The sequence below is a fragment of the Mustelus asterias genome, chromosome 26, assembly GCF_964213995.1.
Source record: "Mustelus asterias chromosome 26, sMusAst1.hap1.1, whole genome shotgun sequence".
Classification (NCBI taxonomy): Eukaryota; Metazoa; Chordata; class Chondrichthyes; order Carcharhiniformes; family Triakidae; genus Mustelus; species Mustelus asterias.
In genome coordinates, this window is record NC_135826.1 from 20,304,292 (window position 1) to 20,331,115 (window position 26,824).

General features: G+C 42.5%; 1 protein-coding gene across 1 annotated transcript in view; it reads right to left on the reverse strand.

Annotated features, from left to right (window-relative positions):
- LOC144479504 (guanine nucleotide-binding protein G(q) subunit alpha) overlaps positions 1–26,824 on the reverse strand; it is a 130,401-nt gene that overhangs the window by 39,903 nt on the left and 63,674 nt on the right. The window contains exon 2 of the mRNA XM_078198235.1: positions 12,628–12,812. Coding sequence (XP_078054361.1) covers positions 12,628–12,812 — 185 coding nt within the window. The remainder of the gene's footprint in view (positions 1–12,627; positions 12,813–26,824) is intronic.

The window sequence follows — 26,824 nt, forward strand, 5'->3', positions numbered from 1 at the left end:
ATTTGGTCCTTTGAGTCTTCTCTACCATCCAATAAGATCATGGCTGATCTGACTGTGGCCTCAATTCCACCATCCTGTGTGCTCCCCATAATCCTCGACTCCCTTGTCTATCAAAAGTCTGTCCTAATCAGGCTTGAATAAAAATTTAATGATCCAGCCTCCATTGATCTCTGCGGGAGCAAATTCCACAGACTCAAGACCCTGAAAGAGAAAGAATTTCTCTTCATCTCAGTCTGAAAAGGAAGACGTCTTCCCACAAGTGGAAACTCCTCCCGGTATCTAACCTATCAAGTCCCCGCAGGATCAAGTCCCCACAGGTTTCAAAAAGATCACCACTCATTCTTTTAAACTCCCATGGGCACAAGTTCTACTTGTTTAACTTTTCTACAGAGGATAAGCACTCCATTCCAGAAAAGTATCGAGTTCTATGCTGCTTATAACGTAATTATATTTTTTTCACATGAGACCAAAACTGTACACGGTATTCCAGATGTGGTCTTACCAATACCCTTCACAGTAAAATCTTTGTACTTTTATATTTCATTTCCCTTGTAGCATTCAATTTGCCTTCATGCACCTGCATACTAATTTTTTGTGATTCACCAGATGCCTCGACACAACCAAGTTCTGCAATCTCTCCCCAATTAAATAGTATACCATTGTGGTTTCCTAATGACAAACTGACATAAATTGTGTCCATTTTTAATGGAACTATTCCTAGTTTTTGTGACCATCAAAAGAAGAGTATAGATGTTTTGAATTAATCCTGTGAATATGAAAACTATATATACATTGTCACAGTCAACGACAGATTTGGTTACAGGGGCATAGAGCTCCCATAACATGTCCCGCAGCTTAGCCATGATAAATAAAGACAACATAATACACATGGTAGCATGACATACATTTCTGGGCCCCTGCCACTTGAACAATTAAGTATGAAAAGCACAAAAACACTATTTGGCAACACCAAACCCAAAATATTGATGCATTTGTTTGATTTGTGTTGCGGTACAGTGGTATAGTGCTCCTGTCAAATTTATCAGTTTATTTCAAGGATGTGGTTCACGTAAAAACAGCTTGGACATTTTTGCAATTCAATATGACCCAAGACTCCGAGATTTCAAAACTGCTAAGGTCAATGGTAATCATTTTCATTCTGATAGAATGCAAGGGCAATAAAATACTGCAAGGCCCAGATGAATTGAAACCAGGATTGGCATGACAAATTGTTCCTGATGTGAAATATGAGAGTCCAAAGTCAAAATCATAAGTCCTGTAGTGGGACCAACAATAACTTGCAAGTAGTGATGTCAGCTTTGAGCAGCAAAAAAACTAGCTCGAGACATTGAAGAAGAATGTCAAGAGCTGTTTGAAGGATAATAATACACATGCAAAATAGACAGCAGGCTTGCAAACAAGGCATCAGCAGAGATCATCAGCACCATTGGCAAAGGGCAACTTCATGTGTGGCAGGCTTCGTCTTTCCAGAACTGGCTTGTTCAGACATCTAAGTAAGCGTAGCAAATGATCTCATCTGACTTCAGCAAAGTTCTGAGACTGCATTCCCACCATCTCTCCAAGATGGGATGCTGTCAACCAGGAATAGATGTGAGAATGTCTTGGCTACAGTAGTTCCAATAATTGTTAGCCTGAGGAGACTCACTGTCCAATCCCATGCAGGAAGAACAGTCAGTTAAAATAGGCATTCAGGATGCTCATCTAAGGCTGTATTAAACAAATATTCTACCAACACATCATGCAACAAGCTCATAAAACTAGCCTTTTAAACTGAATACAATCTGATAAACTAGTCCTGAAACTTGTGTTAGAGATTGAATATTTCTAAATGGAAAACGCAAGAATAGATACCCAAGCAATTCTTAAAACAAACTAGGGTTCAATCATTTCACACTGGACTTATTACAAGGTTACAAAAGTTGAATTCTTGTAGCTTTTAATTTAGTGTAAAAGAATAGTTACAACAATGGTAGAATTCATCATTTCTTTCCTCTTTTTTAAAAAAAAATCCTTAATCCCTCCAGCCTTGAAAACCACTGCCCCATCTCGAACCTCCTTTTCCTCTGCAAAGTCCTTCAGTGTTGGTGCCTCCCAAATCCGTGCCCAACTTTCCTAGAACTCCATTTCGAAGCCCTCCAGTCAGTTGCTGCCGATGTCACCATACCGAAAGAACTCTTATCAAAGTCACTAATTGCATTCAATGTAACTGTGCCAAAGGTAAACAATCTCTTCTCGTCATTCTTGACCCACCGACAGACTTTGACATGGTTGACCACACCAGCTTCCTCCAATGTCTCTCCTCCTTGAATCAGCTGGGTGGACTGCTCTCAGGTTGTTCCATTGTTATCCATCTAATCAGAGCCAGAGAATCATTTGCAGATCCTTCTTTGCTGCTTCAGCACTGTTACCTCTGCTGTTTATCCTTGGCCACCTCCAATTTCTCATCTACATGCTGCCCCTCGGTGAAATCATAGAAAGGCACAGCGTTAGTTTCACATGTACGCTGGCGAGATACAGCTCGATCTTATTGCCAACTCTCTCGACTCCTGCACTGTTGCTAAATTATCAGACTGCTTAACCGACATCCAAGATGAGAAGAAATTTCCTCCAATTAAATATTGGGAAGACTGAAGCCACTGTTTCTTGTCCCCACACCAAACTCCATTCCCTCGCTACCAACTCCATTCTTCTCCTGGTCAATAGACTGAAATTAAGTCAGCCAGTTCACAACTTTGGTGTCAGATTTGATCCCAAGATGAGCTTCCTACTTCATAGCCACACCACCGCTAAGACAGTATTTCCACTTCCACAACATCGCTCAACTTTGCCCGATCTCAGCTCATCTGTTGCTGAAATCCTGATCGATGTGTTTGTCAATTACACTCGACTATTCCATTGCACTCCTAGCAGATCTCCGACATTCTACCCTTCATAAACCTGAGGTCATCCAAAGTTCTGCTGCCTGAGTCTTAAATCGCAGCATCTTCTGTTTCCCCCCCATCACCTCTTTACTTTCTAACCTAAAGCAGCTCCCAGTCAAGCAACGTTTTAAATAAAAATTCTCATTTCAAATTCCTCCATGGCCATGCCACGATTTACCTCTGCAACTTCCTCCAGTTCCACAACCCTCAGCTATCTTCACTTCAACTGTGGCCTCTTGTACACTCCGAAATATAATTGTTTCACTTTTGGTGGCATGCCTTCAGCTCTGGAATTTACTCCCCACATCTCTCGGTCTCTCTTCTTTGCTTTCCTCTTTGAAGCAGCTGCTTAAAACATGCCTCTTCACAACCAAGCTTTTTTTTGGTCATCTGATCTGGTATATCCTTATGTGGCTTGGTGTCATAATTTTGTTTTATAATCCTCCTGTGAAGCGCCTCAAGATGTTTCACTACATTAAAGATTCTATTGTTGTATATGCCACATGAAAAACATCAGCACAGATGATAAACTGGCTAACAGCAGCAGCTCTCAGTAACCATATCAAAATATTAGTTGCAAAAAATTGCAAGAACTTCAGAATGGTTACTAGCTGAGTGTCACATGTGATTCCTGGTTATGTGTGTTTCAATTTTCTGTTTTCAACAATTAGGAACACATTCTGCGACAGAATGACAGTACATCCATGATTATTTATTCAGTTGCTTGATCAAACTCTGTTCTCGGACTTGATCGCAATCTAGGCTGACACCAGGTGGTGTCATCCTCTGGATGCCTGCATGTCTTGTGGTTCAGGGGTAAGAGGGGCACTATTCAAGCACGAGTTGCGTCCTGCCCAACATTGGATCCCCAACCAATGTCACCATTAGACAAATATTAATCATTGTGTGCAGTTTTGGTCTCCTTTTCTGAGGATTTGATTTGATTTATTATTGTCACATGTATTAGCATACAGTGAAAAGCATTGTTTCTTGCGCACTATACAGAGCATACCATTCATAGAGAAGGAAACAAGAGTGTGCAGAATGTAGTGTTACAGTCATAGCTAGGGTGTAGCGAAAGAGGAAGGATGTGCAGTGAAGGTTTATCAGGCTGATTCCAGAGATGGTGGGACTGATGTATGAGGAGAGATTGACTAGGTTAGGATTGTTTTCGCTGGAGTTCAGACGAATGAGGGGGAACTCAGAGACTTATAAAATTCTAACTGGACTAGACAGGGTAGATGCAGGTAGTATATTCCCGATGGTGGGGGAGTCCAGAACCAGGGATCACTGTCTGAGGATTTGGGGTAGACCATTTAGGACGGAGGTGAAGAGACATTTCTTCACCCAATGAGTGGTGAGCCTGTGGAATTCATTACCACAGGAAGTAGTTGATGTCAAAACATTGAATGTATTCAAGAGGCAGCTGGATATAGCATTTGGGGCAAATGGGACCAAAGGTTATGGGGAAAAAGCAGGATTAGGCTCTTGAGTTGGATGATCAGCCATGATCGTAATGAATGGCAGAGCAGGCTCGAAGGGTCAAATGGCTTCCTCTTGCTCCTATCTTCTATGTTTCTATCTACTGCTGTTTATGGGACCTTGCAAAGTACAAATATATGTTGACATTACTGTACCACCTTGTTTCAATGCAAATGGCAGAAGTCTATGGAAGGCACGATGAGTTATTACAAATGCAAATGCAAACATGGTTTTGTGAGAGGGAGGTCATGCCTCACTAACCTGGTGGTGTTTTTTGAAGAAGTGACCAAAATGGTTGACGAAGGAAGGGCCGTGGATGTCGTCTATATGGACTTTAGTAAAGCGTTTGACAAAGTCCCTCATGGTAGGCTAGTGAAAAAGGTTGGATCCCACGGGATAAAGGGGGAGGTGGCTAGATGGGTGGAGAACTGGCTTGGTCATAGAAGACAGAGGGTGGTAGTGGAAGGGTCTTTTTCCGGCTGGAGGCCTGTGACTAGTGGTGTACCGCAGGGCTCTGTATTGGGACCTCTGCTGTTTGTGATTTATATAAATGATCTGGAAGAAGGAGTAACTGGGGTGATCAGTAAGTTTGCGGACGACACAAAACTGGCAGGACTTGCAGATAGTGAGGAACAGAGGCTACAGAAGGATATAGATAGGCTGGAAATTTGGGCAAGGAAATGGCAGAGGGAGTTCAATCCTGATAAATGCGAAGTGATGCATTTTGGTGGGAATAATGTAAGGAGGAGCTACACGATAAATGGAAGAACCATAAAGGGTGTAGAGACGCAGAGGGACCTGGGTGTGCAAGTCCACAGATCTTTGAAGGTGACGTCACAGGTGGAGAAGGCATATGGCATGCTTGCCTTTATAGGACGGGGCATAGAGTATAAGAGTTGGGGTCTGATGTTGCAGATGTATAGAACGTTGGTTCGGCCGCATTTGGAATACTGCGTCCAGTTCTGGTCGCCACACTACCAGAAGGACGTGGAGGCTTTGGAGAGAGTACAGAGGAGGTTTACCAGGATGTTGCCTGGTATGGAGGGGCTTGGTTATGAGGAGAGATTGGGGAAACTGGGGTTGTTCTCCTTGGAAAGACGGAGGATGAGGGGAGACTTAATAGAGGTGTATAAAATTATGAAAGGCATAGATAGGGTGAACGGTGGGAAGCTTTTCCCCGGGTCGGTGGTGACGTTCACGAGGGGTCATAGGTTCAAGGTGAAGGGGGGGAGGTTTAACACAGATATCAGAAGGACATATTTCACACAGAGGGTCGTGGGGGCCTGGAATGTGTTGCCGGGCAAGGTGGTGGAGGCGGACACACTGGGAACGTTTAAGACTTATCTAGACAGCTATATGAACGGAGTGGGAATGGAGGGATACAAAAGAGTGGTCTAGTTTGGACCAGGGGGCGGCGCGGGCTAATTGTTCCTTGTTTCTCGTGGAAGTGGAAATGACTAGGGTTGGGAAGCATTTTCCGATCAGGGCCATTGTGATCTCCTGGACTCGTTTCGATCGCCTCAGGGGGTCGGAGAGGAATTTCCCAGATTTTTTTTTCCCCATATTGGCCCTGGGGTTTTTCACTCTGGGTTTTCGCCTCTCCCTGGAGATCACATGGTCTGGAATGGGGGGGTGGGGGTGAGTTAATAGGTTGTAATGAACAAAGCATCGTAGCTGTGGGGGACAGCTCGGTGGATAGGATATTGGTATGTAGATAGGCTGGAAAATTGGGCGGGGATCCTGGATTCAGGATTCAATCCTGGACCGGGGAGCGGCGCGGGCTTGGAGGGCCGAAGGGCCTGTTCCTGTGCTGTATTGTTCTTTGAATCATATGACTATTCAATAGCAGAGTACAATTTAAAGCTGTTTGGCAAAATTTTTAAAACTTCCCTTACAGTTATGCAATGAAGACTGAAATATTATACTCAAATAGTTCAACAATAAATGTTTAGGTTATGCAACTAGAAGGTACAAGTGCAGTGGGTTATGTTACTGGACTAATAATTGAGAGAACAAGAATTTAAATCCCACCAATGCAGTTGAAGACTGAATTCAATTTGGAAAAATCTGCAAATAAAACTGACCGGAAAGATCTTAAATTTTTGTATTTTTTCTTTAATAGAAGTTTATAGCATGGAAACAGGCCCTTCGGCCCACTTGTCCATGCCGCCTGGTTTTTACCACTAAGCTATTCCTTATTGCCCATGTTTGGCCCATATCCCTCCATACCCATCTTACCCATGTAACTGTTTAAATGCTTTTAAAAGACAAAATTGTACCCTCTACCACTGCCTCTGGCAGTCATTCCAGACACTCACCACCCTGAGTGTGAAACAATTGCCCCTCTGGACCCTTTTGTATCTCTCCCCTCTCTCCTTAAACCTATGCCCTCTAGTTTCAAATTCCCCTACCTTTGGGAAAAGATGTTGACTGCCTATCTGATCTATGCCCCACATTATTTTATAGACCTCCATAAGATCACCTCGCAGCCTCCTACGCTCCAGGGAAAAAAGTCCCTTCTATCCAGCCTCTCCTTATAACTCAAACCATCAAGTCCCGGTAGCATTCTAGTAAATCTTTTCTGCACTCTTTCTAGTTTAATAATATCCTTTCTATAATTGGGTGACAAGAACTGTACACCGTATTCCAAGTGTGGCCATACTAATGTCTTGTACATCTTCGATGGTAGCCATGATGTGGAGATGCCGGCGTTGGACTGGGGTAAGCACAGTAAGAAGTCTCACAACACCAGGTTAAAGTCCAACAGGTTTATTTGGCAGCACTAACTTTCGGAGTCTCAGGCTCTTTCATCAGGTGAGTGAATGAATGAACACCGCTCGACAATCACCAGGCAAGAGTGTCCTTGTGTTCTCAAACAGGTCATATAAAGACACAAACTCAATTTACAAGATAATGGTTGGAATGCAAGTCTTTACAGGTAATCAAGTCTTAAAGGTACAGACAATGTGAGTGGAGAGAGGGTTAAGCACAGGTTAAAGAGATGTATATTGTCTCCAGCCAGGGCAGTTAGTGAGATTTTGCAAGTCCAGGCAAGTCGTGGGGGTTACAGATAGTGTGACATGAACCCAGGATCCCGGTTGAGGCCGTCCTCATGTGTGCGGAACTTGGCTAGCAGTTTCTGCTCAGCCATTCTACGGTGTCATGTGCCATGAAGGCCGCCTTGGAGAACGCTTACCCGAAGATTGGCAGCTGAATGCCCATGACTGCTGAAGTGTTCCCCGACAGGAAGGGAACACTCCCGCCTGGTGATTGTCGAGCGGTGTTCATTCATTCGTTGTCGTAGCGTCTGCACGGTCTCCCGAATGTACCATGCCTCGGGACATCCTTTCCTGCAGCGTATCAGATAGACAATGTTGGCCGAGTCGCAAGAGTATGTACCTGGTGGATGGTGTTCTCATGTGAGATGATAGCATCCGTGTCGATGATCTGGCATGTCATGCAGAGGTTGCTGTGGCAGGGTTGTGTGGTGTCGTGGGCACTGTTCTCCTGAAGGCTGGGTAGTTTGCTGCAGACAATGGTCTGTTTGAGGTTGTGCAGGTGTTTGAAGGCAAGAAGTGGGGGTGTGGGGATGGCCTTGGCGAGATGTTCGTCTTCATCGATGACATGTTGAAGGCTCCGGAGATGATGTCATAGCTTCTCCACTCCGGGGAAGTACTGGACGAAGACAGATACTCTGTCCGCCATGTCCCGTGTTTGTCTTCTGAGGTTGGTGCAGTTTTTCGCTGTGGCTCGTCGGAACTGTCGATCGATGAGTCGAGCGCCATATCCTGTCTTATGAGAGCATTTTTCAGCGTCTGTAGGTGTCTGTTGCGATCCTCCTCATCTGAGCAGATCCTGTGTATACGGAGGGCTTGGCCATAGGGGATGGCTTCTTTAATGTGTTTAGGGTGGAAGCTGGAGAAGTGGAGCATCGTAAGGTTATCCGTGGGCTTGTGGTACAGTGAAGTGCTGAGGTGACCGTCCTTGATGGAGATGCGTGTGTCCAAGAATGCAACCAATTCCGGAGAGTAGTCCACGGCGAGTCTGATGGTGGGATGGAACTTGTTGATGTCATCAAATCGTTGTTTTAGTGATTGTTCACCATGAGTCCAAAGGAAGAAAATGTCATCGATGTATCTAGTGTATAGCATCGGTTGAAGGTCCTGTGCGGAGAAGAGGTCTTGTTCGAACCTGTGCATAAAGATGTTGGCATATTGAGGTGTGAATTTGGTCCCCATGGCTGTTCCGTGTGTCTGGATGAAGAACTGGTTGTTGAAGGTGAAGACATTGTGGTCCAGGATGAAGCGGATGAGTTGTAGAATTGCATCTAGAGATTGGCAGTTGTCGGCGTTGAGTACTGAGGCAGTTGCAGCAATGCCGTCGTCGTGGGGGATGCTGGTGTAGAATGCCGAGACATCCATTGTGACGAGGAGTGCTCCTGGTTCAACTGATCCATGTGTGCTGAGTTTCTGTAGGAAGTCCGTAGTGTCACAACAGAAGCTGGGGGTTCTTTGTACAATGGGTTTCAGGATGCCCTCGACGTAGCTGGAGAGGTTCTCTCACAGGGTCCCACTGCCCGATACGATGGGACGGCCGGGTTTGTTGGCCTTGTGTATCTTCAGGAGGCAGTAGAGATCTCCAACGTGGGGAGTACGTGGGATGAGAGCACGGAGGGTGCTCTGAAGGTCCGGATCAAAGATCTTGATCAGTCTGTTGAGTTGACGGGTATGTTCTTTGGTCGGATCTGCGGGTAACCGTTTGTAGTGTTCCTGATTGTTCAGTTGTCGGTACACTTCTTTGCAGTAGTCCATTCTGTTCAGTATGATGATGGTCCCTCCTTTGTCTGCTGGTTTGATGACAATGTTGCGGTTGGTCTTGAGAGCGCGGATGGCATTGTGTTGTGCTTGGGTGACGTTCAGGGCTGTCTTGTGAGTGCGGCTAATGAATCTGGCATTGACACATCTTCTGATGGCTTGGGCATACATGTCGAGTCGAGGGCAGCGGCCTTCCGGAGGAGTCCAAGTCGACTCTTTCCTCTACGGTTGCTGCACCGCGGATCCCTCTGTCGGCTGTTCCGGTTCATTGGCTGTCTCATTGTGTTTGCTGTTGGCCTCTTGGGGTTTGTGGAAGAACTTTTGCAGCCTCATTCACCTGATGAATTCCTCTGTGTCTGCTGTGAGACCGATGGGGTCCATTTTAGTGGTGGTGCAGAAATTGAGCCCTCGGCTGAGAACTTCGATTTCGTCTGGTTGAAGTGTGTAGTCCGACAAGTTGACAATGAACTTCCCTGCAGTTGTACTGTTTTCTACTGTGATACCGGGGGAGGCTTGGTTGCTGCTGAAGATGCCAAGTTTCTCAAGTTTCCTGTTCTTGGTGTGCATGCAGATGGCGTAGTTCAGTTGTCTCGTCTGCTCGTCTGCGTTGTCTCTCCACTCATTGTCTGTACCTTTAAGACTTGATTACCCGTTCCAACCATTATCTTGTAAATTGAGTTTGTGTCTTTATATGCCCTGTTTGAGAACACAAGTCCTCACTCACCTGATGGAGCCTGAGACTCTGAAAGCTAGTGCTGCCAAATAAACCTGTTGGACTTTAACCTGGTGTTGTGAGACTTCTTACTGTTGTACAACTTCAACAAGGATGTTCCAACTCCTGTATTCAATGTTCTGACCAATGATACCAAGCATGTCAAATGCCTTCTTCATCATCCTGTGCATCTGTGACTCCACTTTCAAGGAGCTATGAACCTGTACTCCTAGATCCCAAAGGTAGGGGAGTCTAAAACTAGAGTGCATAGATTTAAGGTGAGTGGGGTGAGATACAAAAGTGTCCAGAGGGGCAATTTTTTCACAGAGGATGGTGAGTGCCTGGAACAAGCTGCCAGAGGTAGTAGTAGAGACGGGTACAATTTTATCTTTTAAAATGCATTTAGATAGTTACATGGGTACGATGGATATAGAGGGATATGGGCCAAATGCGGGTAATTGGGATTAGCTTAGGGGTTTTTAAAAAAAAAGGGCAGCATGGACAAGTTGGGCTGAAGGGCCTGTTTTCATGCTGTAAACCTCTATGACTATCTCTTTGTTCTGTAACTCCCCCCAATGCCCTACTATTAACGGAGTAAGTTCTGCTCTATTTTGATTCACCAAAATGCAATCACCTCGCATTTATCTAATTAAATTCCATCTGCCGTTCGTCAGCCCACTGACCCAATTGATCAAGATCCCATTGCAATCCTAGATAACCTTCTTCACTGTCCACTATGCCACAATTCTTGGTGTCATCTGCAAGCTTACTAACCATGTCTCCTAAATTCTCATCCAAATCATTAATATAAATGACAAATAACGGTGGACCCAGCACTGATCCCTGAGGCACACCGCTGGTCACAGGCCTCCAGTTTGAAAAACAACCCTCTACAAACACCTTCTGTCATCAAGCCAACTTTGTATCCATTTGTCTACCTCACCTTGGATCTTGTGAGATTTAACCTTATGCAACAACCTACCATGTGCTATATACCCACATGACGCACAGTGGTTAGTACTGATGCCTCTCAGCACCAGGGACCCAGGTTCAATTCCAGCCTTGGGTGACATGTCTGTGTGGAGTTTGCACATTTCCCCCATGTCTGCATGGGTTTCCTCTGGGTGCTCTGGCTTCCTCCCACAGTCCAAAGATGTGGTGGTTAGGTGGGTAGCCAAGGTAAATGCGTAGGTTCACAGCTATAGGGTGGGGGGATGCCTGGAATGCTCTTTTGGAGAGTCGGTGCAGACTCGATGGGCTGAATGGCCTTCTTCTGCAATGTAGGGGTTCTATGGACCTTTAGGGGGAAAAAAAAACTTAGTGCATTGTAGGGATGGATATTAAGACATCCCACACTGAGGTTGACTCTTTAAAGTGCTCTTTGGAGTTGTCTAACAAGCTACTGTTCAGTGATTTAAGAAAACAGCCCATCATCACGTTCTCATGGAAACTTTCGATGGGCAATAAACACCAGCCTTGTAACAACTACATCAAAGTGGATTTGAAAAGTCCTAACCAAAACAATATTGATTAATAAGAAAACAAAAGCAATTCAGCTACTGTTGCCTTAAATTACAGATTATTTTTATTCATTCATGGGGTGCGGGCGTCGCTGCCTTAGCCAGCATTTGTTACCCTAATTGCCTGGCTTGTTCGGCCATTTCTGAGGGCATTTAAGAGTCAATCACATGGCTGTGGATCTGGAGTAACATGTGGACCAGACCAGGCATGGTAGATTTCCTTCTCTAAAGGAAATTAGTGAACCAGATGGGTTTTTAACGACAATCGACAATGATTTCAAGGTCATCATTAAACTTTTAATTTCAGATTTCTATGGAATTCAAATTTCACCACCTGCCATGGTGGGATTTGAACTCTGATCACCAAGGATTACCCTGGGTCGCTGGATTACTGGTCCAATGAAACTACCACGATGCTACTGCCTCCCTCCCCTAACTATAATCTACACACTATCTCTACGGTAATGTTTGCAGGTATCCTCCTGGGGCCAGTGATTAACAAGTGGTTAACAAGCTGCGAGATCAATGTCACAGAATCACAGCATGGTTACAGCACAGGAGCCTATTGGCTATTCATGCCTGTGCCAGCTCTCTGCAAGAGCAACTCATCTGGCCCCATTCCCAAGTGGTCCTGCAAATGTTTTCTCTGCAAAGAAGTAGCCAACTACAATTCAGTTGCCAGTTTCAATGATTACTGTTTCAAGATGGGTGCAAAATGCTAATCGCAAATGAATTAGAACTATTAGCCACACGTTAATTATTGGCAAAACATGTTTATGATTTCAGTCAAGTTGATAAGGCACTCGGGTGCTGTAAAGTACCCCTGTCCTGTAGAAAGGGGATCAGTGGAAAAATTTTCAGATCCATTTTTTATACCCCCCAGCAGCGAATTAGAAAAATCATTACTTAAGGACCTGGGAGCAAGTTTGCTATCAGCCTGCCTGCAACTTTGCCCTTCAGTCATTCCCCACCAAAGGGGCTTTGTTTCTACAAAGTGGAAGAATGGATGATTTAAGAAAATGGTCTCCTGTTAAATAGACATCACAGAATGATAGGCAAACTTTAGACTATTAATGGCAAACAATGAAGTTGGCTGATTACTGAACACAAATTACTGTAACAAGTAGTAGCAGTCACTCTGCATATTACAAACTTACTTTATTTTGCTCATATTTGTATTGAATTTTAAGGGTTTCCATGGCTCTGATCATGGACTGCATGGCAGTGAATATATTCTGGTAGACTAACTTCGTATAACCCCTTTTATCTTCATCTGAATATCCACTCCCATGTATGATCCGCATCTGTTTGATGAATGTGCTCTTGCCACTTTCTCCGGTACCTAGAAAACAACAATTGCACAAGGTTAGCATACGGATTTGAGTATTCAGCTACGTCATTATCATCACTTTAAAATAACACAATATATTTACAGATCTACATACTGACATGCTGATTACATTTATTAAAATCCATTTAATAATGAAGACAATTCCAATAATACAAACAATTTCATAAAGGGAAAATGAGAAAATAATGGAGTCAAGTAAGTGGATGCATCTTATTTTACCCTGTGAAATTAGTGAAAGTGTGTTAAGGAAGGGATGGTTAAATTGACAACATATAATACTGAATGGATAAAATTAAAATTTAAGGAAAAAATCTTCCTAATTTTATCAGTTTATTCTAATACAACTGCCTAACTTTCACCTCACCACACACATTTCTCCATATAAGATCATGGCTTTCTTCTGATAATCCATTCATGGTAAAAATTCATTGTATTAACGCAACATTAAAGACAACTAAGGGAATAAATTCACATTCATCTAAAAATTGCAAGTAGGACAATGAGTTTAATTTTCTTACAAAGAGAGAAACCAATATGGCGTACATTCAAATTCTAGGCTTTCAGAAGTACAAATCCCACTGTTACTAAGGCATGTACTTCATTTACACATGTCACTTGCAAGTTTGGACAGTGAAAAATTCAACAGGCTGTGCAAACATAAATTCTGTTTCCCAACATGCCCTGACACAAAGTAAACATTCTAATTCAGTGACAATGCAACATGAAAGCTTAAAAGAACTGTCGATGCTTATGCCCACTGTACGTACAAGGAGAGAAGTATGTTTGAAGCACATATACAAAAGATAAAACTACACTTGCTGATATGTCCTTCCGTCAGCCAGTACTACAAGTTGACCAAGTCACAGAATCAACTAAACTGCACTCTGACACAGTAACACCATATGAACAAATGAGCAACAAAACGAAGGAGATAGTCATCAACTTCAGGAAATGTAGTGGAGGGCATGCCTCTGCTACATCAATGGGGAAAAGTAGAAATGGTAGAGAGCTTCAAGTTTTTAGGTGTCCAGATCACCAACAACCTGTCCTGGTCCCTCCATGTGGATGCTATGGTTAAAAAATCCCACCAATGCCTCTACTTTCTCAGGAAACTAAGGAAATTTGGCAGGTGCGCTACAACTCTCACCAACTTCCACAAATGCACCATAGAAAGTATTCTTTCTGGTTGTATCACAGTTTGGTCTGGCTCCTGTCCAAGATCGCAAGAAACTACAAAGGGTCGCGAATGAAGCCCAAAACAGACTCAAAAACAGCTTCTTCCCTGCTGCCATCAGACTTTTGAATGGACCTACCCTCGCATTAAGTTGATCTTTCTCTATACCCTAGCTATGACTAACATTCTGCACTCCTTTCCTTCTCTTTGTACGGTATGCTTTGTCTGTATAGTGCGCAAGAAACAATACTTTTCACTGTATACTAATCCATATGACAATAATAAATCAAAGAGTTTCTCAAGTACTCGTTCTATAAAAGTACACAAATCACAGAACTGTACATCCATTCTACTTTTGGAAAATAACCCATTAAATGTAGAATACTGTGCAATATAAATCCAATATGTCTAACTTTTGAAATAGAACTTGAATGTTTTTTTGGCTTGTAAAAAAGTCTGCAAATACTGCAAGACAAATCTGATGAAGTTTTACCCAAAATGCTTACATCTCTTTGCACTTTAAAGATGCAGACAGATCTGCGATGTATTTTTGTCATTTCCTGTTTTAAAATAATTTCTACATACGTCTCTAATCACTGTGGGCAGAAATTTAAAAAAGATTAAATTTACCTATTACTTAAAATCCAGAGTCCCATTCTACTGATGTATAAAATTGTGTATTTTGCGCTGGTAATCACAAAAAACTATTTTAAAATGGCACTTGTACGCAAGATTATTCAATTGCTTGCAATAATCCTTTTTAAAAGTACACTTGACCAATATATCTTTCATGTAATAATCGTAGTTTGTCATCTTTCACCACATCTACTCTGACCACCAATATGCTGTATTTCACCTGTTTGGTATAGTTAATGCTTTGGTTATACTCAATTGACTTGCTAATAAACAGACCATTAGAACCAAATACTATTGACTTTGGCGGAAGCCCAGAAACAATGTTGCATAAGTTTAAAAGTTTAGAACATACATCATGCACAAAATCTCTTATGACAGACATTGGCTCTACTAGATATTTGATTGGCTTGATGCATTTCAAATTAAATAAATCTGAATGACAATTTTCTGGAAACCATGCCAGTATCAGCAAATCCTCCTAAATGTTCATCACACATTTCATTAAAAGCAAAATAAATACATTCCCTCCATAACCGTCTGCCTTATATCCCAATCTCTACTTCTTCATTGCGTGCTTCCGTGTCTCTCTCACTGTTTCCTCCTTCCATATTTTCCTTTAGCGACATTGCTATTTTTGGCATTTCCCTTTGTGAATCTCTAACATTGTCAGCCTGACTCTGTTCCTAATAGTTCCCAGCAGTAACAGCCACGACAACTTGCATTTGTATGGCACCTTTAATCTGGGAGATGTCTCAATGAGTTTTGTGTGTAAATAACCAGAAATAAAATTGGCAGAGCCACAGAAAGAGATAGCAGGAATAACCAAAAACTTGATCAAAGAAATATGCTTTAAGAAGGAACTTAAAAGAGAGATGTGGAGGCTGGTGGGTTTGGAGAAGAAATTTCTCAGCTTAAGCCTAAATTGCTAAAGTTCAATGAAAGAAAGACAGAAATGCATTTATATACTGCCTTTCACAAACTCAGCTAATGAACTACTTCTTGAAGGATAGTCAACTGTGGCAATATAAGAAACACAACCACCAAGTTGCATACAGCAAGATCCAAGAACACAACATATGAAGGTTTCACCAGCTAAGGCAGGAATGGAAATGCACAATGTCACAGAGGGAAAAGTGGGCAGACTTTGCAATGGAGGGGATATTCAGTCAATGTAGGGTCAAATAAGCTGCTACCAATCTCGTCGTAAGGAATTTTTAAAAGATTGTTCAGAGATTGCAAGCATCTCTGGTGAGGCCAACACTTGTCATAGAATTACAGAATCCCTACAGTGCAGAAGGAGACCATTTGGTCCATTGAGTCTGCATCAACAATAATCCTACTCAGCCCCTATACTCCTAACTCCACTAACACTAAGGGGCAATTTAGCCCCCAACCTGCAAATCTTTGGAGCGTTCCCGGAAACCAGAGCACCCGGAAGAAACCCACGCAGACACAGGGAGAATGTGCAAACTCCAGAGTCACCCAAAGCCGGAATTGAACCTAGGTACCTGGCACTCTGAGGCAGCAGTGCTAACCATTGTGCCACTCTTAATATCGCTGTAATATCTAGATTCAGATAATATTCAGCAACAAACTGAAATCATGCAAACTCCCTGACCCTTAACGAGAAGAGTGTTTTGGTCCGGTTACGAACCAGGGACCTTCCGCGTGTGACGTGCATGTGATGACCACTACACTACAGAAACCGCTGCTGTCGCCCATCCTCAATTGCTCTCGAGGAAGTGATTGTGGTGGCAAGACACCTTCTTGAATCTATACGATGTAGGTACATTCACAGTGCAGATGGGGAGAGAGTTCCAGGCTTTACAACTAGTGATAGTGAAGGAACGGCAATATAGTTTCAGAGGGACAGTGCTGTAGTGGTAATGTTAAGATGGACAGTGGGTTCTCCAGATACAGCTTTAAACTTATAGCTTGAAAAGGTGGCTTGTGCTAAAAATGCACCCTAGATTAGAGCAAGGGTAGTTTAAGCAGGGCAAGGTAGCGAATGGGCAAAGAAAGGGATAACAATGGCCATAACAAGTGGCCCAATTAGACAGATCACCCAAGTGCACAGGTACAGAGAGTAATCCAAAATGGCTAATGAAATGTTGGTCTTTATCTCAAAATGGTTGCAATACAAAAAGGTAAGCAAGTGACGCTTATAAAAAGCAGAGCGCCTTGGTCAAATCACATCTGGAATACGACAATCAGTTCTGGGTACCAAATCTCAGGAAGGATAAAGTATTGAAAGGGATAAAGAGCAAATTCACTAGCATATTAAACTTACATTCCCTTGAATTAAGGTTGAGGGATGAATAAATTGAGGTATTTAAAATGGATTCAACAGGTCAGACATTGGATAGAGGAAGCTCTGATAGGTAAACCAAAAACAACTGTGCATAATCGTAAAACTAGAGCTAGGCCTTTTAGATAGTATTTTTCTACATAATGGGTTGTGAAATGTTGATCTGTCTTTGGTAAAGAGAGAAGAGGTGTGAATCAGCCTTGATCTAGCAGAATAGCAGAACAGGACTGAGGGACTGAATGGCCAGCTGTAATCTCAACTGAAAAAAGTAATATTTTTTGGATATCCGCCAGGTATTTACTCAAATAATTAAGCCACACAGTTCACTGTTTAAAAACCAAAGAATTTAACTACACAAAAACTGAACATAAATATTAATAACTATTTTAATGTAACTGCCTGTTTAACATAAAGATGAAGTACTATGAACAGAGTTAAGATTACTGCCTCCCCTTACAGTGACATAGTGGTACTGTCACTAGACGAGTAATCTAGAGGCCCAGGCTAATGCTCTGCTAAAATAGGTTCAAATCCCACCATGGCAGCTGGTGGAATTTAAATTAAATTTGATTTTTATCAATCAATTGTTAACAGTCGTAAAAACCCATCTGGTTCACTCAAGTCCTTTAGGGAAGAAAATCTGCCATCCTTACTTGGTATAGCCTACTTATGACTCCAAACCAAGCAATGTGGTTGACTCTAAAATGGCCTAGCAAGCCAAGCAGTTGCATCAAACTGCTGAAAAATCTAAAAAGAATGAAAGGACCTCACCTGGAAACAACAGCAACCCCAGCCCTGTCACCTCTAAAAAATATTCCTTACAAACATCTGGTGGGCTTGTGTCAAAATTGGAACAGCTGTCCCACAGACTATTCAAGCAACACCCATTATAGTTGTACTTGGTGAATCATATCTTACAGATAATGTCCCAGACAGCACCATCACCATTCCAGTTATGTCCTGTCCCATCGGCAGGACAGCCTCATCAGAGGTGGCAGCACAGTGGTATACAGTTGGGAGGGAGTCTTCCTGGGAGTCTTTAACATTCAGTCTACACCTCATGAAGTCTCATGGCATCAGGTCAAACATAGGCAAGGAAATCTCCTCTGCTTTCCACATACCCTTCAGTTGTTGAAACGGTACTCCTCCATATTGACCATCAACTGGAAAAAGCACTGAGGGTGGCAAAGGTTCAGAATGCACTCTGGTTGGGGCTCTTTAAATGTCCATCATGAACAGTGGCTCAGTAGCACCACTACTGACCAAACTGGTCCAGTCCGAAAGGACGTAGCTTCTATACTGGGTCTGCTGCAGGTGGTGAGGGAACCAACAATAAAGGCAAAAACGTACCTGACTTCATACTCATCAATCTACTTACCACAAATGCATCTGTCATGATAGCATCATTAGGAGTGGCAGCCCTCGTGGAGATGAAGTTCTGTCTTCACATTGAAGATACCTTCCATTCTTCAATTTTGGTTTTGCTAGGGCCAGTTCCTGACTTCATTACAGCCTTGGGACAAACATGGACCATGGAGCTGAACTCAAGAGGTGAGGTAAGAATGACTGCCCTTGACATCAATGAGCCTTAGAAAAACTGAAGTCACTGGGAATCGGGGGGGGGGGGTATCCTCCCCCGGTTGGAGTCATACCAAGCCTAAGGAAAGATGGTTTTGGCTGTTGGAGGTCAGTCATCTCATTCTCAGGACATTGCTGCAGTAGCTCCTCAGGTGAGTCTTCTAGGCCCAACCATCTTTGATTATTTGATTAGTAAGTAACCTTCTCTCAGTCATAAGTTAAGAAGTGGGGATTTTGCTGATGATTGCACAACATTCAGCACCACATTCAGAAGCAGTCCATATTTGCATGCAGCAAAACTTGGACAATAATCAGGCTTAGGCTGAAGGTAGCAGGTAACATTCATGCCTGTTAAGTGCCAGACAATGACCATCTTCAACTAACAAGAGAATCAACTCTTTTACATTCAATGACATGGTCATCACTAAATCCTACACTTCCAACATCCTGGGGGTTACCATTGACCAGAAAACAAACTGGATCAGCCATATAAACATTGTGGCTGCATACGCAAGTCATGACACCTCCCGACTCTATTTCACAAGGGGAGACAGTGGTGTAGTGGTATTGTTACTGGACTAGTAATCCCGAGATCTGAGGACCGGGGTTTGAATCCCACCATGGCAGACGGTGAAATTTGAATTCAATAAAAAAAAGTCTGGAATTAAAAAGTCTAATGATGACCATGAAATCATTGTTGATTGTCGGAAAAATCCATCTGATTCGCTAATGTCCTTAAGAGAAGGAAATCTGCCGTCTTTACCCAGTCTGGTCTACATGTGACTCCAGATTCATGGCAATGTGGTTGACCTCAAATGCCCTCTGAAATGGAGGGCAATTAGGGATTGACAACAAATGCTGGCTCAGCCAGCGACATCCATATCCCATAAACGAAAAAAAAGATACAAATCAAGTGATGGAATACGCTCCACTTGCTTGGATGAGTATTGTTCCAGTAGCACTCAAGAAGCTCAACCCCACCCAGGACAAAGCAGCCTGCTTGACTGGCATCCCATCTACCACTTTCAGCATTGATTCTCTCCATTACTGACACACAATGGCAGCAGTGTATATCATGTACTAGATGCACTGCAACTCACCAACTTCAACAGCACCTTCCAAGCTTGCGACCTCCACCACCTACAAGGACAAGGGCAACAAATGCATGGGAAACCACAAGTTGCCTTCCAAGTCACATAATCTTTGAACTATGTTATTACTTCACTGACATTGGATCAAAATCCTGGAACTCCCTTCCCAGCAGCACTGTGGGTATTCCTACAATACATGGACTGCAGCAGTTCAAGGCGGCAGCTTACTGTCATTTTAAGGGCAATTAGGGATGGGTAATAAATGCTGACTTTGCCAATGATGCCCACATCCCATGAATGAACGCTTAAAAAAACTTACATTTCCTTCTACTGCCATTTGACCTACGCTCCTAATAGCTCAAGTTAAAAAGAATGGATGGTTAACCACTTGCTCCAAGTAATGTTTCAAAGATTTGTTTAAGGCTGAGATTTCTTGGGCCTTCCACTTACTTCCAGTAAGGTTGTTCCCATCAAATCTCCTCGAACAATCCCATGGTTGTAGACTCCCAGTTCAACACAGGCATCACTAGCATCTTAAACATTCGAGCCAGAACTGTCCTCATTCTATTTAACTCTGGAGTCGTGCATCGGTCTTCTCAGTTGGCTATCCTAGAAGTCTAGCTGTTAGTAGTGCTTCAGTTAAGAGTTTTAAATCCTTTGTGCCAGCACAGAGAATTTCAACTGTCTTCTGCTTGATAACGACGCTCCCTGCATTCAGCTTGTTCTAAATTAAACTACGTGAAAACAGAACCCCACAAAAGAATGCACTTCCCCCTGTAATTTTTTTTTGTTTACCCTTTGAATTTCTGCTGTTGATTTCCCAGACAAGGCTTGCTCACATGAACAGTTATTTGAAGCAAGTTGCTTCTTTTTTAAAAAAAAATGAACTCATCTGCAGAGAACCCTAGTTCTTAAAAGGAGCACCACCCCTATAAAATGTAGAGCTCCCCCGCCCCAAAAGCACATGGGCCATCATACTAATTCAACGTTCCAAGCGAAAGCTTCCTGAAGAAATTTGCAGAAACACTATTTTTCTGAATTAATGGAGACCCCCGATATTTTTTTAAAAATGCAAACTGTAGGTGCAGAATGAACTGAATCTGTTAAAACAGATGATTAATTGGAGTGAACTGAATTTTAATAATGCAAGTGGGCTCTCAGGAAAAACAAGAAATCTAGGTTACCAGCTGGGCCAAAAATATAAAGAAAACAATTCAAGGTCAAGCTCAAAATATAAGACACAGGCATGCACTTGTAAAAAGGAAACATTTTTACCTCATTTGTACTGCACATGCCTTTTGCACCTCCAGTAAAGGAATAATTAATTTTAGTATGAAACCATTCTAATCCTTATTGTTGGATTATTTTGGTGCCACAAGTTTTGCATTTTTAATTCGACAATTAAAACAGAATTAAATGGATACAATACACAGTGAAAACTATGATTACAATGCAATATCATGATGCCTGCTTATTTAGTGCTATGTCATCTTTTTAATTGTAACCTTTACCTTACTCAATTACTTTGAGCTGCCGTTTATTGATTATGGCACATTGTTATGCACTTTAAGCCAGTAACTTGAGCATTATATAATCGCAGAAAGTTTATGACAGAAAGAGGCCATTTGGCCCCGTTGTTTATGGTACTTGAGATGCATATCCAGACACTTTTTAAATGAATTGAGGCTTTTTGCCTCTACCCTCTCAGGCAGTGAGTTCCAGATCCCTGCCATCCTCTGGGCGAGAAGGGTTATCCTCATCTCCCCTCAAATTTGTCTACCAAACACTATAAATCTATGCCCTCTCATAACTGACCTCTCTGCTAGACCCTTTCCATCCACTCTATCCAGACCCCTCAGTTTTGTCCATTTCAATCATGCTCCAAGGAGAACAACTGCAGCCTATTCTAGGTGCAATTGCCCAGTCATGGCAACATCCTCATAAATCTCCTCTGTACCCCCTTAAATGCAATTACATCCTTTCTGTAATGAGGCAATCAGAACTGCACACAATACTCAACTTGTGGCGTAACTAAATGTTTGATATAGTTCCAGCATAACCTCCCTGCCCTTATATTCCAATGCTTCAGTTAATGAATCAAAGGATTTAATATGTTTTCTTAACCATCTTATCAACTTGTCCTGCTGCCTTCAGGGAACTGTGGACATTCACTCCAAGGTCTCTCACTTCCTCTACACTTCTCAGTATTGTCCCACTTATTGTATAATCCTTTGTCTTGTTTGATGTCCCAAAATGCATGGCTTCACACTTCTCTGGATTGAATTCCATTTGCGATCTTTCTGTCCAGAGAGAGAGACAGACAGAGTCAAGCAGAAACAGAATTCTTCAAAAATTAAGATCCAAGATGTTGACTCTTGCTCTCTCTCAACAGATGCCTCACTTTTCCTTCATTTCAATTGTTGAAAAAGGAAAATTTAGTCATCAGCAAATTATCGGTTCTACCATTGATAGTAAACTGATCATCTTTGGGTAGCACACTAAGAATTTCGAACAACATTGAAAACATTTCACATGCTACAAATCTGAAAAAAGAAAACGGTGTGAATCCCATGGAGTAGAGGCAACAGAGAACACTTTGGGTGTGGTCAAAAACAACTTGAAATACTGCCCACAAAAACCAAGAGTCTAGTCATTGGCAAACAAATCAAAGCATTTTCAAATAGCCTCACTGGCAGCAAGACCAAAGAATTTACTTCAGAATCATCACCTACATTACAAAAATTGACCTAGATTTGCAAATACATAATGCAGTGCCCAAAGAGCAAACTCCATACTCACAGCTCAAAAACTTGGCTTTAATAGCAGAAATTGACAGTTGAAATTGCATATCCACAGAAATGAAGAGGGGCAAGTATGGGGGATCTGCACCAGCCTAAAATAGTTACCAATAAAACATTTATTTTCACAATTACATAAGCCATGGGGGTTTGCAAACTAGGATCAAGAATGGATTGCAGAATTTGCAACTTCATGCATCAGTTGCTCTGGAAACATTTTCTTCTGAAGAAACCTTAATAGCATGTTACTTCTGTTCCTATACAAACATAGTAAGAAGTCTCACAACACCAGGTTAAAGTCCAACAGGCTTATTTGGTAGCAAATACCATAAGCTTTCGGAGCACTGCTCTTTCGTCAGATGGAGTGGATATCTGCTCTCAAACAGTGCACAGACACAGAAATCAAGTTACAGAATACTAATTAGAATGCGAATCTCTATAGCCAGCCAGGTCTTAAAGGTACAGACAATGTGGGTGGAGGGAGCATTCAACACAGGTTAAAGAGATGTGTATTGTCTCCAGACAGAACAGCTAGTGAAATTCTGCAAGACAAACACGGGACACGGTGGACAGAGTACCTTTCGTCGTCCAGTACTTCCCCGCAGCGGAGAAGCTACGGCATCTCCTCCAGAGCCTTCAACATGTCATTGATGAAGACGAACATCTCGCCAAGGCCATCCCCACACCCCCACTTCTTGCCTTCAAACAACCACGCAACCTCAAACAGACCATTGTCCGCAGCAAGCTACCCAGCCTTCAGGAGAACAGTGACCACGACACCACACAACCCTGCCACAGCAACCTCTGCAAGACGTGCCGGATCATCGACACGGATGCCATCATCTCACGTGAGAACACCATCTACCAGGTACACGGTACCTACTCTTGCAACTTGGCCAACGTTGTCTACCTGATACGCTGCAGGAAAGGATGTCCCGAGGCATGGTACATTGGGGAAACCATGCAGAAGCTACGACAACGAATGAATGAACACCGCTCGACAATCACCAGGCAAGACTGTTCTCTTCCTGTGGGGGAGCACTTCAGCAGTCACGGGCATTCAGCCTTGGATCTTCAGGTAAGCATTCTCCAAGGCGGCCTTCACGACACACGACAGCGCAGAGTCGCTGAGCAGAAACTGATAGCCAAGTTCCGCATACATGAGGACGGCCTAAACCAGGATGTTGGATTTATGTCACATTATCAGTAACCCCCACAGCTTTCCCCCTGATCTTGCAGAATCTCACTGGCTGTTCTGTCTGGAGACAATACACATCTCTTTAACCTGTGTTGAATGCTCCCTCCACCCACATTGTCTGTACCTTTAAGACCTGGCTGGCTATAGAGATTCGCATTCCAATTAGTGTTCTGTAACTTGATTTCTGTGTCTGTGCACTGTTTGAGAGCAGATATCCACTCCATCTGACGAAGGAGCAGTGCTCCGAAAGCTTATGGTATTTGCTACCAAATAAACATGTTGGACTTTAACCTGGTATTGAGAGACTTCTTACTGTGCTTACCCCAGTCCAACGCCGGCATCTCCACATCATGCCTATACAAACATACCAGAGTAGAGGACATCACCTTTTGGAAGTTTGAACCATTGGTATTTGCTGGAAAAATATTCAAGTAATCAATTTGAAACAACTGACCCAAGTCAGTAATATTTGAATGTTAGTAAAACAAATTTTGGCATAACTCACATCCATCTCTTGTCAATGCAAAACTTACCTTGCAATCATTTAAATCTGATGCAAATCATCCACAGTATGTTTAAAATAGCACTAACTGTATGCACAAACCCAAGCTCACAAGCTTCCTGAAAAATATTACACATTACCAGAGAAACATTTCACGCTCAAAAGGTAAACTTCCTTTACAGACTTGTATAGTGGGGATTTCCATGTAATCGAAACCACCTTTGCCTTCATGAAGCAAAACTATTCAATAATGTATTAACATTACCAAACATATTGCAATTTTAATATATTGAAAGCCCTGCACATAGCACACATCATTGTAAAATTTATGCAACATCACTGTCCAAAACTTATGGTCATTCTTAACTCGCAGGCAATTTATTCCCTTAATGGTCATTCCTCCCAAATGATCAAGTCCAGCTCTGGTCCTCCAAACCCTTATTTCAGTTTTTTCAAAACATGTTCCAGGCCAGAGAAGTTAAATTACCAATGCACATACCTTTATCAAAAAAATGGAAAAGACTTGGACTTGTATCGTTCTTTTCTGGGTCTCAAGATGTTCCAGAGCATTTCAAAAAATGAAATAATTCTGAAGTGCAGTCATAGTTGCACTCGGCAAATCATACCTTACAGTGCAATCATTATTCTAAATATGGGAAAAGTAACGACCAAATGATGCATAACAAGCTCCTAGAAACCGCAATTAAATAAATGACAAGATCATTTATTTTAGGTGTTGACAAAGGACAAACTTTGGCCTGGATACCAGGAGAACTCCCTTGTTCTTAGAATCTTATGATGGGATCTTTTACACCTCACTTTAACATTTCTCTGAAAGACTACCTCAGGTAAGGCAAGAATCCCGTAGCACAGCACTCTAGTACCAGCAGAACATACATATTCAAGTGTGACTTGAACACGAGTATACTACCACTGAGCTAAAGCTGACCTTACAGTTGAAATAAATTATATCTTTAGGGATAGGTTTTTGAATAGTCACCCATGCATAAAATCTACACTTTCACAGAAAATGATCTGTTATAGAAATTTTCAATTTAACATTCACATTCTGATTTGAATGGAAATTTCTCCAAATTATTGGGAAGACCAAAGCTACCAGGAGATTTTCACAGTAACGTCATTGCAGTGTTAATGTGAGCCTACTCGTGAAACTAATAAACTTTAAACTTTAAAACCAACTTTTAACGCCCACCCATGACAAACTCTTTTGCTACCAATTATGGGACTCTCTTGACAGGTTTATGTCAACTGTTTACATCCGCAGTGCTCTGAGTCACACTGAGTTCCTGACCACATCTCTTTTCAATCACAAAAGTTGTGTGTTCAACTTTGTAGCACTGCCCCATCTCTGAGCCCTGCATCAGGCCCTTGACTGCAGAAACCTTTCTCCCATGTTTCGATCATGTGCAGGTTCATGTTCTCTGGTCTATTTCCTCTTGTTCCACACTGCATTGATTTCAGTTCATTCAAAACTCAACTTGACATCAAGTGTACCCATCTGCTTTCCCATGACTCTGGTGCTGCTCCAAATTCCTTAATGCCTCCAATTTAAAATCATTCTCATGTTCAAATCCTTTCATGGCCTCAGAAAGATGAGGAGGTGCAAGTTCCTGTAGTACTAGAGGAGCTGTGTGTTCTGCCAATTATAGTCTCTTGTGTATTCCTAACCAATGACAACATGCCTTCAAAGCATCTAGCTCCCAGGTTTTGGAGCTCCCTCTTTATGCCTTTAGCTTTCTCGCTCCACTTTTAAGGCCTGATTTAAAGTCTGTTGACCAAGCTTTACCCACCTTCAACTCCTTTGGCTTGGGGTTGTCGTCGTGATTATTCTACCTCTAAGCACCTCAGAATGTTTTACTACATTAAGGGAACTATCTAAATGCAACTTGCTATGATTGTTTCCAATGCAGAACTGTCTACTCTGGATCAGATCGAGGTGGTGAAGCTAGATACCAAGGAGTTACTGTTCTTTGGAAGCTTATCTAACCTGCAGATCCCTAGTTTTGAATGATCAACTTCACCGTAAAAAATTAAAACTGTATTAAATTGTTTTGAATTTAAAAAAAGCAATTCTAATCATCGTCCCTTGACATTCAATTGCCAATATCAACATCCTGGAGATAACCATTGGCCAGAAACTGAACTAGAAAATATTGTGGCTATCAGAGCTGGTCAAAAGCTAGGAATTATGTGGCGAGTAGCTCACCTCCTGGCCTCCCCCAGATCCTGCCCACCATCGACAAGGCACAAGTCAAGAATATGACAGAATACTCTCCACTTGCCTGGATGAATGCAGCTTCAGCAACACAAGAAGCTCGACATCATCCAGGGCAAAGCAGCTCACCTGATAGTTACCCATTCCAAAAACATTCACTCTCACTGACGAACAGTGGCAGCAAGTGCGTACCATATACAAGATGCACTGCAGGAATTCACCAAGGTTCCTTAGGCAGCACCTTCCAAAACCATGACCACTACCATCTAGGAGGACAAGAGCAGCAGATACCTGGGAACACTGCCACCTGGAAGTTTCCCCCCAAGTCACTTACCATCCTGAATTGGAAATATATCGCCGTTTCTTCACTGTCACTGGGTCAAAATCCTGGAATAATCTCCCTAACAGCAATGTGGGTACACCTAACCTCAAGGACTGCAGCAGTTCAAGGCAGCAGCTCATCATCACCTTCTGAAGGGCAT